The sequence below is a fragment of the Acomys russatus genome, chromosome 3 (assembly GCF_903995435.1).
Source record: "Acomys russatus chromosome 3, mAcoRus1.1, whole genome shotgun sequence".
NCBI lineage: Eukaryota > Metazoa > Chordata > Mammalia > Rodentia > Muridae > Acomys > Acomys russatus.
This window is the reverse complement of record NC_067139.1, coordinates 939,448-956,569: the sequence shown is the minus strand read 5'-3', so window position 1 is coordinate 956,569 and position 17,122 is coordinate 939,448. Positions and strand designations below refer to the sequence as shown.

Genomic DNA, 17,122 nt, shown 5'->3' with positions numbered 1-17,122 from the left:
GCAGATGGCCTCAAGCACCATGTCTTTTAAAAAGAAAACTTGCTTTATTTTTATTTATATGTGTGGTTCTAACTGTGTGACTATAGGTGCTGATGGAGGCCAGAAGATGGTGTCAAATCCACAGACCTGGAGTTACAGGATGGTGTGAACCACCTGATTCTGAGTACTGGGAACTGAACTCTGGTCCTCTGTAAAAGTGGTATGTGCTCTTAACCACTAAGCCATCACTCCAGCTACAGCAATTAAAAAAGAAAAATGTATTTGTGTGTGCACAAGTACATGCATGTGTGCTTGCATGTGTGCGTCCATGTGCATTTAAGAGGACAACGTCTGTGATTTGGTTCACTCTTTCAACCAAATGGGTTCTAGGCATCAAATCCAAGTCATTAGGCTTGGTGACAAATGCCTTTACCCATGACACCACCTTGCCAGCCTTGATTAATCTAAACAAGATTAATATTCAAAAGAGCAGCTCACACTGTGTCTCAGTAGAGAAGATATCAAACTCTTTCTGGATTATTTTAATTTGTCTTAAGAGATGAGGACAATGAAGAGGATATAATCTCTCAAGAGCTAGAATTCTTGTGCAACACTGTTGAAAGCCCAACTGGCATTCTTTCCCTTTGAAGATGACTTTCTTCATGGCTATGTAATGCAACTCCATGACATAGCATGACACATAGCTATAATTGCACTTGCAGCTGTACCTGTAAATCCCCAATGACTACAACTTCTGTTTTTATTAATTGTTTACTGAGTATCTTTTATTTCTATGCAGCATCCTTGGGCGGGAACTCATTTTGTAGCCAAGGTTAGCCCTGAACTCTGGAGCCTCCTCCCTCTGCCTCCCAAGTACTGGGATTACAGCATGCATAGGTTACCATCTCTTTATGGTCAACTAAGACCCTCAAACTATTGCAGTACCCTCTGATTCTCAAAACACACACCCTCCAGTACTCTTATCTTTACAGTGAGTGTGTACGTTTCAAAACTAAGTGTCAGCCTAGAGTACAATGATTTAAGACATCTGATAAGTGGTTTATAAGAAAAATGATGGCAGAGAGCAACTAATACTTTCAAATTATTAATTTGATTCTCTACTTTGAACAACTGTGCAGAAAATCTGTGTAGAGTAGTGTTAATGTTTACATCTGTCCTTCAATTTGGAAGCTATACATCTAATAAAGTACTGAATTCCTTTACAAACTCACACAAGGAAATCAGGCTTGCAAATCAGTTTGACACGGATGTCTGGGGAAGCAGTGCCTGGACAGTTGATTGCTCCAAACCCCTATTAACAGTATTTGGTTAAGGGAGAGGAGCCTGTCAACAAATCAAAATGTGTGTGAGAGATTGCATGTTACAACTGCAAACACAGGTTATGTGGCTCACATCACATAATCAACCAACGCATAGAATGAAGTGCTTTTAAGCTTTTAAGCTCTGTGCCTAGGTGCAAGCTGTAGCATGTGGTCTAATATCCACTTGAAATGTCATAGACAGTTCAAGAAAAGGACATTAAAGGCTCTCAAATGTACCCCATCATCATTATTTAAGTTATCTTCCTACTGTCCATCTTCACTTGTCTTCATACAAGCACACCACCCAATCACCCCCGTTAAGACACCGTGAAACTATTCAAAGTGCTAAAAGAAGAAATCCAGCTGGGCCGGTGGTGGCACTGGCCTTTAGTCCCAGCACTAAGAGCACAGACAGGCGGATTTTTGTGAGCTGGAGGCCAGCCTAGTCAGAAGAGTGAGTTCCAGGACAGCCTTGGCTGTTTCATTACAAACAGAGAGAGGATCTCCTACACGTGGTCACCATGACCTTTTCCACCTCACCTTTTTCTGGGTGTTCTGGTTCTGGCTGATTACTACTGCTGGAGCTCACACTTGCATCAAAGCCTGCTGGGGAGCTATTCCCCTCCGACTGGAGGTCCTGGAGCTCCCCCATAACACTGTCCACCTCAATTGTGCTGTCAGTTTCACTCTTGATGCTTCGAACCTCTTCCTGGTTTGGAGCCAGGGACTCTGACACTGTGACAGAAGACTGCTGCTGACTGGTTTCTGTTACAGTGACTGAAGAAGGCGACTCGGGTGTAGTAGGGGGGGTATTGAGCACTGAATTACTGCCACTGCTTGGAAATTCTGTTTTTCTGTCACTAACTTCTAAGGGTTTTTCTTCAACTGGCTTATTGTCAACACTGGCTGGTAGTGGCTTCTCTAGCTCTATAATGGGTGAGCAACTCTCCTCTTCCGCCACAGTCTGCAGTGACTCCTCTACTGTCCCCTCATCTGGGGCAGGATGAGGTGGGGAAGCTGCAGCCTCAGTGTCAGAGTCAGAGAAAAGCTCCTTTAGTGTTTTCTTGGGCCACTGTCCCTGAATACTTGACCAAACGTCTTTTCTGTCTTTAGCCCTGCTGTTCTGAAGTCTTTCATCAGGGTTATTTAAAAGTTTTATCCTTTTTTCTGCTACTTCTGAGAAGCCTGAATAGAAACTAGTTGTCCGTAGAGATTTTCTCTTTTCTTCTAAGCCATTATATTTCTTGGTTGGTGTCACCTTTGCTTTGGACTTTTCTTCTTCCTCCTCCTCCTCCTCCTCTTCTTCTTCATCTGAGGAGCTGTTACTACTGTTTTCTGTGCAAAGTGGCTCTTTGCTCTTAGTTCTGTCTTCCTTCTTGCCAGGGGATCCAGTCTGTAAACACTCCTCTGTACTGCAATAACGTCTTTTCCCACGTTTTGTCTGTGGCTTTAAAGATTTTTCCATTGTGTCCTTTTTAACATCCTTTCTCTTTTTTGTGATTTCTTCATCTTCTTCAAAATCAGTATCTTCTGATATTCCTTCCACATCTTTTCTTAGTCTTTCTGGAGATTTTGACACTGTCTTGGCTGATACCAAATCTGTGTGGACTTTGTTTTCTTCTGGCAAAGATGGACTACTCCGCTCCTCTTTTGAAATAAGTTCGTTTTTGGTGTGGGTCGAATGTTCCACCTTTGATTCATCTTTGCCACTGTTGTCTACATCCTGAGCACACCTCTCCTCTTCCTGCTCACTGTCCTCGGCAGAACTTTCAGAAGCTAAAAAATAAGAAGGGTGGGGCAACAAGCCTAGTAAGACTGTTGTGTATATCTGCCTCAAACACGCATAACAAAATGGGAAGAAAAACTTCCACGCTAGGTGCTGAGGTTTAAATATTTTCTTCAAAACTGCAACTGAATGGCACTATGACCGCCAGAACTTCTCACTGCAGTGGGTTAGCTATCACATGATTGTTGTGATGTCTACACCACAGAGATGCTCAATGCCTAACTGCAAGAAATAAAAATTCTTTCCTTGATGAGTTGTAGCCAGGCTGTGGCACTGTTAAACCACTAGAAAACAAAAATTATAGTTTTTCAAGCGACGAAAACTAATCTGCAGAGGTTTTCTAAAGAAATGTACCCCTTTCCTATGCCTGTTCTTAAGGCACTAGAAAAACAGTCATCAAAATGAGAATAGGGAGAGCTGCAGAGATGGCTTAGCAATTAAGTATCTGTTGCTCTTGCAGAGGGCTCAGGCTGCCAGCACTGACATGGTGGCTCCCAACCATCTCTAACTCCACTTCCAAGGGATCTAACCCACATTCTGAACTGCGCAGGCACCAGGCACATGGTGCACATACATACATGCAGGCAAAACACACATATACATAAAATAAATAAAATATGTCAGTGTAAAATATGTCCAAAACCTACAGTAGTAGAAGAATTCCTATAAATCTTTCTACGGAGACATCTAGCCAACCACTCCAGATAACCATTTTAGAATGACCTACTAACCTCCAAAAGGTATTATTATAATGAATCTTTCCACCCACCTCTCCACCTCCTACCTACCATCCATCCATCAATCCATCTACCCACTGAGCCTATCTTTCACAGGAAGGTTACTATGCATCAGGTGTAGAGAAAACAGACTAGTATTGATGCTTCCAACAGAAGTCACACTGTAGACTATCTCTATACTGCCTATTGAATGCATATTCCTTGAAGGCCCAAATTAGCCTAAATAAGTCGTTTACACTTTATGTTTTGTTTTGACTATACAGATGAAACTCCAGCTCTTCGTTCCATGTTTTTGTGTTGCTGCTTCCTGTATCAAGTGGCAATATTTAGCAAAAACATTCTGATCTACTTAGGATAAGCACTAAAGATAAACTATGTAGAGTAAAAATGACAGTAATAGGGCTGGAGAGATAGCTCAGTGGTTAAGAGCAGTGTCTGCTCTTCCAGAGGTCCTGAGTTAAATTCCCTGCACCCACATGGTGGCTCACAACCATCTTTAATGAGATCAGGTGCCCTCTTCGGGCAGGCAGGTGTACATGCAGATAGAGCATTATATACATAGACAGTAGTCTACTAGTCCCACTGCACATATCTCCCCTGGTCACCCCCAGCAACTCACTTATGACCTCAACCATGGATTAAGCTTTCAATAAGCAGGCTCTGAAACCAGAATACAACTTATAGCGTCTACTCAGACAGGCTTCTCTATGTAGCGCTGACAGGCCAGGAACTCACTATGTAGACCAATCTGGCTTTGTTCGCTCAAGAGATCTACCTGCCTTTGTCTCCTCAGTACTGAGATGGAAGGTATGCACCACACTTGGCCCAAACAGCATTGAAGACAGCCTCTACCTATACTCTCTCACAACTGAGGCTTACATTAAATGTTGGGTATAATTTTTTGAAACTAAACAATATCTTATTTAGGAGTATATCCATAAGCAATTAAATCCTCTTTAAAGAAAAGGAATGATTGCATAAAGTTAAGGTAAGAATCCCTGAAAAGACAACCCTAATAAACTACTACCTGCTCATGACTGAAATCCAATTTCTATTCTTTAAACTACATATATTTTTTCATATAGTACTCTAAATGTCAGGTACGTTAAAAAAAACTTTTGAAACAAACTTTAGAATATTATATAGCAGTAGGCTTATATTATGAATTCATATACAGTCTTCTGAAATAGAAGAGAAAAATCCAATTCTATTATACTCAAAATAAATAAAAAGCAAAACATTCAAGTTATGAGCTATTTAAACTATTTTTAGGGAAAAACATTAATTTAAATTATTTTGTAGCTCAGATCCTCATTCCAATTCATTTTCATTACAGATTTCATAATCTCTAGTTCTCACTTGCTTTTTAAGTAGAATTTATTTATTTTTATTATTTTGTATGAATGTTTAGCCTGCATGCACCAATGTGCGCCTGCTGCCCACAGAGCTCAGGAGAGGGTATCAGATCCCCTTCAATATGGAGTTAAATGGTTGTGAGCCACCATGTGGGTGTTGGCAATCGAAGTCAGGTCTTTAAGAACAAGTGCTCTTAACCACAAAGCCATCTCTCCAGCCCAATTTTCTGCTTTTCTTATTAACCATAAAGCATCATAAAAGAATCAAAATGAATGAGATGGAAAACAGACGAGTTCTTTACAAACAACTTTCAGAATTTGTTTATCATTTTAATACATAACACAACCTATGCTTTATACAGCAACACAAAGGACAGTGTTTACACGAACCAGAGATATATAGCCCAGGAGGTGCTAACAAGCCAAGCAAATTCTGGTCAAAAAAACCACCTGAAATTGCAGAACTATATTTATAGACTTTAACTTTGGGATTTCTTAGGGGGTGGAGGGAGGGAGAGTGGGCAGTGGTTTCATTTTATTTTATTTTTTGAGACAGACTCAATATATTGCTCAGGCTAGCCTCAACTCTCAATCCTCCTGCCTCAGCTTTCAGAGTACTAGAATTACAGTCATGCACCACCACACCCCAATTCATTTACATATTTATAGAAATTAAAATATTTGCATAAAACAGTTGTTTACCTTGTAGTCCGTTAAGAATGGAAGTAATTTCTATAGATTTAATATGAGCTGTATCAGAGTTTTTGGCATCAGCAAGATCTAGTTTGGAAACCATCTCAGGAGATGGATTTGACTGAAATGGTGGTTTTGACAAGCGTCGGAGTTTACAGTTCTTAGGAGAATATTTTTCATCTTTGTCTTTTTCTTTGTCTAATTTATTCTAGATTAAAAAAATAAAACAATGGATATTAGCTTTAATTTATTATGGACAACTTATTAGTAACAATATTAACTATATTATAAAGCAACATCAAATTATATGTTATCAAATATTTAACAAAGAAAGGATCCCAGAAAAAAGGGGAAAAAAGTACAAAAAACTTCAAAATAAGCAGGTTTGATTCTTTTTAAGATTATTAACAAAAACACTGTGAGACAGAAAAACTGTTTTGTATTTATAATCTAATAGTAGGAATCAAATCAGACAGGTAATTAGGACTAATGAATAAGTATTGCTAATAACTGTTGTTATAAATTAAAATTAAATCATAGATCCAAATTTAATATTTACAAAAAGAAACTCAATTTCAACATTCTTATATTGAATGTTCTCACACTAAAATACAGGCTGGGAATGACTGTGTTCTGCACTTTAAAATTTACAGGAGGAATTACATGCTGTGAAGTGACCCCTGAGGCAGCCTTCCTACTTCACTCAAAGGCTGATGTTTTTTTCAAACTCAATTAAAAAACAAACAAACAAACAAACAAAAAACTAGAAAGACTATACTATTTCCTATAAGAGATGGATTTTTGTTTTGTAATTTAGGCTCTCCAAAGTGTGACTTAACAACAATTCTAAAGTCCTGAAATATGTAAGTGATTATTTTCACAAAGAACAGTGCATACCTAATATCACATAACATGCAAGGGGACAACTACTCCCTTACATGTAACTGTTAACATTCAGATAGGAGCTATTCTCCAAGTGGGGGGTCATTAACCCAGCAATTTCTGAGAACTTGCTAGAAAAGCAGGCCCCTAGAAACAAGATGAGTCAAGGTGCTGTGGATGGAATGTCTGAATGTGTTCTCCAGGTGACTCTGGCACACTTTTTTTTTTTCCCCAAGACAGGGTTTGGCTGTCCTGAGCTGACTTTGTAGACCAGGATGGCCTTGAACTCACAGAGATCCGCCTGCCTCTGCCTCGCAAGTGCTAGGACTACAGGCATGCGCCACCACATCCGGCCTCTGGTAAATATTTCAATAGTTAGCTCCAAAGACTAGTTCTAACTTTCAGAACATCCTAAGAAGGCAGGTGGAATGCTTGCAATGGCTACTGTTATGTGATCTTTTTAGCACTTTATGACTTAATCTCAGAAATCATAGTGTACGATACACATTGAAGGCTGAAACAATTCACTTCAGTCAAGTTCAAATACATTTTTAGTAGCAGTCAAAAGAGTCTACAACAATGGCTTTTCAGAGAAAACTTGAGTGGAAGAGGGAAGGAGGTGTGTGCAATACCAAAAAGCAATATAAAAGAAACCTTAAAAAATCTGCAGATTTCCAGTTCACAAGCTTCTTTTCTTATGACAAAGAATTTTAACATGCATGGGTTAGTACAAAAAAGTGAACAGAAACAGCTGTTTAGAGAACATTTCTTGTGTAGAACCCAAACACTGCTTCTCCCACTCATCTACTCTTAAGTTTGCTTTGTACAAAGACACTGGTTTTTTAAAGAAACATTTTAACAAATGTTCTTCCGTTACTAAAAACAATGCTGAATACAGGGTGATTTACATACTTTCCAATACGGTCCAACATTGAGTATGTAAAGGGCTTAAGAATTCCTGAGTTTTAGGTACTGGATTTCTGTACTACAAACTGAAAACAGACTCAAGTTTAAGAGTGATAAAGCAGTCAACATCCAAGTCCCTAAAGCACCATGACAGCTCTTCACTAGAATAAGAAGGCTGAGTGTCAGTACTACTAAGCACGTGAACTACACACAGTAAAAGGCTATTTTTAAAGCTTTTTTAAAAAAAATTTAGAAACCATGTTAATAATCTGGCTTCTAATAAAATATTTAGAAATATTTGTCTCACAATTATTGACAGTAATTCTATCATGCATAACAGGACAATTTTGCACGTGAAGACACAGATCCTATAGCAACTATTGAGTGTGTGATGAAAAGGGTATTGAAAACACTCTGGGCCAGTATCCAGTCAGATAAAGATGAAGAGACAGACTCTCCTCTGTCTTCAGACATCTCCTCTTCTTCACCTTAAATCTACTTACATTCCCTACCTGCAATGCTTGATGGCTCCTAGTTGGGAACTACAAGAGACAGGAAAGGTTTAAATGGATAAATGCAAAATTGGTCATAAGGCTTTATACACTGTTGAGGCTGAAAAGGCCTTAAAGATCATTTAGCACTGTTCCTAAAACCTTTCCACAAGGTAACAAAATTAATTAGACCAAAATCTAATATTTTGTAAAGTGCTATTTCAAGAAAAGATAGCATCGGGTGTAGCAGATGCTCTCATATAGATAATACATGTATATTTAATTACTTTTTTGGGGGGAATTGCAAATGTATTTATCTAACAGCTAATGGTGTACAGCAAAATCAAGACTTACCTTTATTTTCTTCCGGTGTTTTATCTTTGGTACATTTTTATCAGCAGGTCTTACTATTTTATCTGCCTTAATCCATTCATCATATCTAAAATTAAAAGAAATGAGTATCAATATGTAAGCTATATGCCACAGAAGAAACTATACTATATTCAAATAGAAATTCAAATACTGAGTTCTAACATTTTACAGTCTTAAAGGCTTTTGAGGCTCTGACGAGTATGCAATCAAGACACCAAACAGAGTCAAACTGACTATCCCAAAGTCACCACAGCTAACCCCCATAAATCCTCCAGGTTCACTACTGGCTCCTCTCAACTGAACCTATACAATATTGAGAAATTATAATGTTTTCTACACATCTGTTTTGCTCTTAAACCGCAGATAGGCATTTCCCCACCTCTAGACCAGCCAAGAAAGCATGCTGTAGTTAAGCAACACTCTGGTTGAAAAGACTCCTCTTGCAATTTAGAGAATGAAAGTTAAAGTATGGGGTAGCTGCTCATAAAATGCTAGAAAAACATTATTCTGCTAACTTTTCTGTGTTCTAAAGAGCCTCTTTCATATATTTTCAGACATTAAAGGGTCAAAAGAGCTATGATGACTTCTGAATCCAATGTTCAAAGTCTTCAAAATTTTGCAAGGTGTAAAATACTGACTACACTAAGCTATATATACCAAAGAATAATTTTCCACAAAAATAAGCTAGAAAAAAAAGAAACACTAAAAATTGTCACTCTCTTTTTGTATTCTAATGGTATTTCTATTTGTTTATGTGCAATAATAAAATATTAAAAATTATAGCCTTGCACACACTAAGCTATGACTCCAGCCTTCAATAACATTTTAAACTCTGGAATAGGAAAACCTGAAAATGTTACATTTAAAATGTCTTCATTATTACAAACATTCATAGTAAAGTAACAAAGGTCCTAAAGCCAGCCCTAAATTAGCAAAATGTGATGAATCAAGCCTTGGGAGGCTAAGGGAAGAGTGTCATGAGCTTCCGGCCAGCTTGGCTACAGTGAATTCCAAGCTAGCCTGGGTTACAAAGTGAGGCCCTATCTCAAAAAGCAACCACCCCTTGAGAAAAAAAAAAATAGTTAAATTATACAGGACATTATTTGAGTAAACATGTTTTCATTTTATGACAAACAGAAGGCCTAGAAATTATCTAAAACAACCCTTGGGTAAGTGTTACACAGGCTACAATGAAACTGCTGACTCAGCTCCACATAGGATTGCCCTGTGCTTCCTATTGGCTAAACTTGATGGTGCCCATAAAAGAGAGAATGGGGAGTTATAGGATGCATTCTGGAAACACATCAATGTTTCTCTTACTAGTTACGTGGCCCAGACTGAACCATGTGTAACACCAGCAGCCTAATGTAAGATATTAGCAAATAAAAACCAAGAGTGTTTGCTGGATATGGGTTCTGAGGCTCACATATATATTACTTGAGAAAGCTGCAAACAAGTAGACACCTAGCATTTACAGTACATTTTGCCTTCCACAGCAGTATCAAAAACTGTATCATGCTTAAGAAAGGCAGTTAGGGACAAAGGATACCTGAATGATAGAATGTTGGCTCCCCAAACCTAACGTTCAGACACTAGAGATACTAAAGTTTTATAAGAATCAACAGGGCAGCGGTGGACCTGGAGTTTTAACTACCTGCGAGGATAAAATAGGAGAATCACTTGAGTTCAAGGCCAGTCTGGGCAACACAGCAAGAACCTGACACAAGGGCCAGCAAGGTGGCTCAGCAAGTAAAAACACTTGCCATGCATCCTGACCCAGAACCCAGAAAATGTGGGAAGAGAGAACTGACTCCAAAATGTTGTCCACCAACTTCTACATGCACACTATGGCATGCATAGATACATATATTGCACATACATATACCCCACAAATAATAAATATTTAAAAGCAGAACCAATTTCAAGCCAACAATGATGACACATAAGGTCCTACATGTGTAAACCTTCACAGTTACTAATGCTGATTGATTCCTTCCAGATGCCAACAAGAAGACCTGACTAAATGAAAGTTACTCAGAACTGCAACATAAAGCTGCAGTTCACCCTATACACACACACACACACACACACACACACACACACACTATTGTTAATATGTGATTTGAAAAGACAGTAATGCACTTATTTTAGAGATAATAGGAGTGAGTATTTGGTACAGACAGAAAATGGAAATTTTAGTCCAAGTTCAAATACCTTTTGTTTTGCCTCCCCACAACCCCCAAGACAGCATTTCTCTGTGTAGCCCTGGTTGTCCAGGAACTTGCTCTGTAAATCAGGCTGGTCTCTTGTTTTGCTTTGAGACAGTGTTTCATGTAGTGTGGACTGGCCAGAATTTGCTGTGTAGTTGAGACTGACCTTGAATGCTGATGCTCCTGCTTTTGACTTGGGTGTTAGGATTCTAGGAAATTAAAGTATCTTAAAACACTACAAAAATGTAAAGTTCAGTGTTTTTAAAGGAAGTGGCAAAAATGAGAAAAATTAAGAAATAGAAAAGCAAAATATTTTTAATTTTTTTCACTGGGATACTTTATCAAATAGGACATTTCTTTATCCCTCAAAATACAATTTTAAAGAATACTAGAATTTCTGGGTATTGTAGTGCATGCCTTTAATCCCAACATAGGGAAGGAGGCAAAGGTAGGAAGATCTCTGTGAATTTGAGTTCACTCTGGTCCACAGAGTTCTAGGACTGCTTGAAGCTACATAGTGAAACCTTGTCTCAAAAACAAGAAATACCTGAATGTTGGAGCTGGATGCATTAATGAACAGCTATTATCTATCACCCAGGAGGCCAAAACAGGAGGATGGAGAGACTCTAGGCTAACCTGGATTCAGAGAGAGAGAGAGAGACTCTTGTCTCAAAAAACACCAAACCAAACAAATATTAACAAAAAAGAGCAAACATGAACAGCTTTGCCCTCTTGACTATTATGATCATCCCTGTACAAGCCCCCCTCACCGCCCAAAGTTAAGTACTGCTTTAAGAGTCAACAGGAGGCAGCTAGAAGACAGCTCAGCAAATAAGAGGTACACAGACAGAGTCTGAGGGGATCTACATTCACATATATATACCCACACAGAGACACATAAAGACAGTAAAGATTTTAAAAATTATTTTAAAAATATAAAGGAATTACATAGGATACTAACCATTCACAACAGTTAGGAAATAGGAACAATCTAATTATCCATTAACAAATGAATAGTTAATGAAAATGTGGCACATATACATATACAGTAAAATTTTATCGAGCTATAAATAAAAATAAAAACATTACATATTCAGAAAAATGGATAACCAGAAATCATTACACTAAGTGAAATAGACCAGGCTCAGAAAAACCACTTCATGGTTTCCCAAATATGCAGATTCTAGACTTTCAGTTTTACATGTATGTATGCTGGGGTATGAATGTGGATTATGAAACTAGAATCAGAATCACAAAGAGATAAATTAATGGGGAGAAGAGGACAACAGAACACACGTGACATGAAAGGAGAGCCATGTGAGAAAGGAAAGGAACCTAACAGGAAGGGCCAAGGGAGACAAGGGAGTGAATGGAAGACAAATACCAATAAGAACAAAGTATGGGTGAAAACATCACAATGACTTTAGAAAAGAGAAGCACAGTACAGGGAATCAAGGGTATGCATCCCAATGTGGATCTCCACTGACCAGACACAGCACTAGGATTGTACCAGCAACTCTGGGCAATAGGTTTGCAAATGAATCCTTCAGTGCTAAGTAATTACATTCCTCCTCATCAGTCAGCATGCTTCACGATAAAGAGACTGGTGAAACGCTATGGCAGGAGTACCACCTGACCCACGGCCTCACACAGCAGTCTTGTTGAGGGTCAAGCACAGACTCTGAGTAGATGACGGTGTGAGGAAGCAGGGGGACACGCACCTGTGCTCCTGTACCTCAGCTTTCACTACTAAGGATGACGGTGTGAGGAAGCAGGGGGACACGCACCTGTGCTCCTGTAACTCAGCTTTCACTACAAGTACCAAGGAACAGTGAGAAGAAAAAACTCACCTTGACAGGGCGTAAAGGAAGAAGGCTATTATTGTCGTATTTTGTGGGTTTTTTTTTTCATTCAAAAGCAAATATTAAAGAAATGAAAATAAATATTAAACAAAATAGGTCTGATTATTTTAATTAAGGGGTGCAGTTCAGTGGCTAAGCACTTCCTCACCATGAGCAAGGCTCTAGGTTTGAGTTCTTAGTACTGCCAAAAAAAAGGGAAAGGAGAGTGCTTAGCCTCAGTTTTTAAATTCCATTACATAACAATCTTACACATAGAACCTACATAAGCATCTGAAATACATCTAAACTGCCAGGCAAAGTACACATGCCAAATCCGAGAAGACATCTACTGAAATTACCTAACACAAAGGACTCAAGATGTTGTGTAGCCTATATAAAAAAGATCAAAATTTACATAAACAAATGCATTTATTCAACACATATCAGTATATTCAGCATGAAGTCACAACAAAGCTCATATCCGCAAGAAACATAATTTAGCCTAGAAGATAATACAAGACAGTAGTTTTAAAGTAACGATACAAACCTTCTGCAAGAAGCCATGTTGGATTTGGTCTTTTAAATGTCTTCCTAAATACTGACACATAGCTAAAGAAAACCATTCAGAGACCACTGAGTACTTGCTCTCACCAGAGAAAACAAGTTCTAAAAAGCTTTATGACTTTTGTTTGGCTGTGTTGGCAAATCATCTACGTAATCATTTGGCAATAATAAAAGCATCAGAATGTTAGTCTATAAAACGGTTATTATGCTCACCTCCACAGATCTTCTAAAACCCAACTTTCAAAGAAATACTGTGTACGCATAATATACACTCAGCCATACCTTTATTTTTTAAAAAAACAAATTATATGCAGAAACTGATGTTTTAAAAACACTTTCAGAGCAGCTGAACATAGTGGTGCATGCCTTTAATTCCAGCACATAGGAGGCAAAATAGACAAGATCTCTATAGTTCAAGGCCAGCTTGGTACACACAGAGAGTTCCAGGACAGCCAGAACTACAGAATGAGATCCTGTCTTAAAACAAACAAAGCAAAGCAAAGCAAAAACATACATTCAGAGCAAAACCAAGTTGACACAATTCTTAAAAACTACCTGAAATAAATGTAAAGGTATTACAAAGAAAAAATAAACAAAAACAAATGATAAGCTATTTAGTTAAATATCATAATTCTAAAATAGAACTCAGTAATTATTTAAAATTTGTTGACAACATATTATTAACCCTTCCCCAATACTAGTAAATCCACACAGTGACATGCACGCTATTCTTCGTAAGTAAGAATAAAACAGCAGAGCCAGGCATGGTGGTACACACTGCTAAGACCAGCACTTAGGAGATGGAGCAGGAGGAGTACAGGTGGTCACCTCCTAAACAGGAAGTTCAAGGTCAGCCTAGGCTACATAAGACCTTATCTTCACCCCCCCCCCAAGAACATTAACTGCAGAACGACAAAAACACGAATATTACAGCATTCTTATATTTAAAATTTGTCACAAGAAGCCTAACAAGAACAGTATAGTCATTCTAACAATAACATTTCCTAAGCATTCTAATGTTAGTTAAGTGCACAGGCAGAGGTAACAGGTAAATGGCAAGAAAACAGCAAGGAGTGTGAACCAACATTAGACCACTGCAAATGGTTAAGAGCTGTGGCACTAATTGAACATTGTAATGTAGATACTAATTTTAAAAACATCCCCCAAAAGTTGAGTTTTTCTAACAACTGGTTAAGTTTAGGAAATTGTATTTGTGCATATTTAAACAAACGAAAACAGATGTACTTGTTCATTTATAAATTATCATATGGAACATGTCCGAGTGTTTTTGTTTTTGTTTTTTGTTTTGTTTTGTTTTTCAAGACAGGGTTTCCCTGTTTAGCCTTGGCTGTCCTGGACTCACTTTTGTAGGCCAGGCTGGCCTCTAACTTACAGAGATCCACCTGCCTCTGCCTCCTGAGTGCTGGGATTAAAGGCATGCACCACCATGCCCGGCTGAGTGGGTGTTTTTTAAACACCTGCCAATCTATAAAACTACTCAATGGGACAGACCCAGATTTAGTCAATAGTCTGAGCTGAAAATACAAGGATTAAGGCTCTCTGGTTATAACTAATAATGGAATTGTTGGTATTTGTCATGAAGTTGATGATGATTTTCACTTGTATTCCTGAACGATGATGGTTAATTCAAAAGTCAGTGTCTTCTAAAGCAAGTTTACAGCTATTACCTAAAGGGCCTTTAACTTTAAAGAACAACAGATGGCTTCCAGAGTACCTGCTGTCTTTGTGTCACTTCCACCATCATCTATCTCAAAGCAGGAGGACGATGGCTTCATCAGCACACTAAAAACCACTAAATGCAATACACCATGGAAGACATCAAAACAAAGGTAGACTAGAGAAAACTACACTGGAAAGTAGCACTTCAGTAATTTTGAAAGGAAAAAAAAAAAGAGGAATGTTCTAAGAAATGCGGGTTCCCGGTGAAATTTAATCCATCTCTCAGTTACCAACCAAGAGACCAGCTCAGTGTTCTCAGAAGTTATATTCCTGAGCTCAGAAGAGTTGATTATTTGAATCATGTTAATATGATTAGGAAAACAGGAACATAAAGTAATAAACTGCAAGAGGTACCAGAAGAAAAAAATACAGCAAATTAAAAGAGAAAACTTCAAATACCAATAAGAAATAAAACACAAAATCATTAAAGGAAAGTAATTAAAGACATGTGTAGCTGCTGCAGACAAGCAAAGAGTGTCATGGAAGGAGTAACTAGCACGATGTGTTGTGACACCTCTTTTAAAGCAAGATAAGCGCGCCAAACATAGTAATCCTGCTAAGTTCTAGTCTAGAGGCATGGGATGTGGGCCACCCGAGTGGACTTACCCAGAAATGAGAAAACAGGACAGATGCAAACAACATGTCAGTTCGTGGCACATCTGTGCAGGCAGGCTCAAGACAGGATTGGGGTTTTGTGGGCGGGGGATGGGGGGTGGGGAGTTGTGTTTGTTTTGAGAAAGATGTTAAGTGTAAGTCTTACAAGTAGTGGGATTTGAACAGATCAAGAAAATGGGCCGTGTCTTTTACAACACAACATCTAGACAAGCATGACATGAACTTGTGGCTAGAGGTGACAAATACAAAGCATGATTGTAGCTGAAAGCAGGGAGTTAGTATAAGCCTTAAAATTTTTCTTGTTTTAATTTCTCCAAGACACTAAAAATCAAAGTTACTTGCTGAAAGTGAAAAAAGGGAAGAGTTTTGGGCAGTGGGGGAAAAGTATAAACAATGTAAAACAGTCTTCTAAGAAAATAAGAGAGTGAACAGGAAAAAAAAAGGAATAAGGGCTCACTTGAGATTCACAACCATTAATTTCAGATACTAGCAGAGTGGCACACTTAATTTTACTTCAGACAGGATCAACTGTTCAAACAAGGGCTCAAGGAAGGGGGACAGGGTGTTTGGGTTCTATTGTTTCTATCAGAGCACTGTTATCAACAACAGAAAAGTAAAAGAAGAGCTGCAGCTCAGATAAAGTGATGAGAAGTGGCCAAGAAAGGCATAAAATACAGAGGAAACTGAGGGCTGAGGGGGATGAAATCTATGGATTATAAATCTCACTAGAACAGTTTTCTTAACTGGCCTAGAATTCTTTTCATAGAGATCATCTTATTATCCAGTGCTGACCACAGTGTTTGGCATGCAGTCAGCATTCAATGTCTGTTTGCCAAATAAAGCTTGATGACAGCAATTAAATGTGCTCAGAAAGTAAGGCTGAATTTGTCACCATCTTTTAAAAAACTTTTTCAAGTTACTGTACAAAGCAATGACAAGTAATCCCTTCATACGATACTTCATAATCTGCCCCTACATGCAGTTTTTCTTTCTATATTTCCCTCTCTCCAAGGAAAAAATCTATATACCTATAGAAATAGTATTAAGTATAATGTTATTTTCAGATTTCTCTAATCTCTAATATAGACTTATTTTTAAGTATTTAAGAGGTTATAGGTAGCCAGGCATGGAGCTGCATATCAGTAATCCCAACAGTAGGGAAGCAAAAACAAGAGAATGAAGCCAATTCCATGGCTATCTCGCCAGATCCTGTCTCAGAAATCAAAGAAAAAGAAAAAAAATTTAAAGTTTTACAGTTAAGAACCTCTTCCCAGTCCCTCTAATGAACCAGTGTCAGTGTGCTGCAATCACGTATTCATTTATTATACACCACAAGCCAAAGCAGCTCAGTTAAGAGTGCACACAACTCCCTCCAGAGAATCCCAGCTCAGGTTCCAGGACAGATGTCCGGCAACTCACAACCCCCTGTAACTCCAGTTCTAGAAGATCCAATGCCCTCTTTTGGCCTCCATGGATACCTGCACACAAGCAGCATACACTCACACAAACATACATACATACATACATACATACATACATACATACATACATACATACATACATAAAATAAATTCTTTTTTTAAACCAAGTAACCTAGACAGCTCTAATATACCCAGTTATAAAAATATA

General features: G+C 38.3%; 1 protein-coding gene across 1 annotated transcript in view; it reads right to left on the bottom strand.

Moving 5' to 3' along the window:
* Positions 1 to 17,122, bottom strand: part of Arid4b (AT-rich interaction domain 4B) — a 118,872-nt gene that overhangs the window by 10,288 nt on the left and 91,462 nt on the right. Inside the window, exons 18-20 of the mRNA XM_051167913.1 lie at positions 8,506 to 8,590; positions 5,882 to 6,080; positions 1,842 to 3,077 (exon numbers count right to left, since the gene is read on the bottom strand). Of these exons, the coding sequence (XP_051023870.1) occupies positions 1,842 to 3,077; positions 5,882 to 6,080; positions 8,506 to 8,590 (1,520 nt within the window). The remainder of the gene's footprint in view (positions 1 to 1,841; positions 3,078 to 5,881; positions 6,081 to 8,505; positions 8,591 to 17,122) is intronic.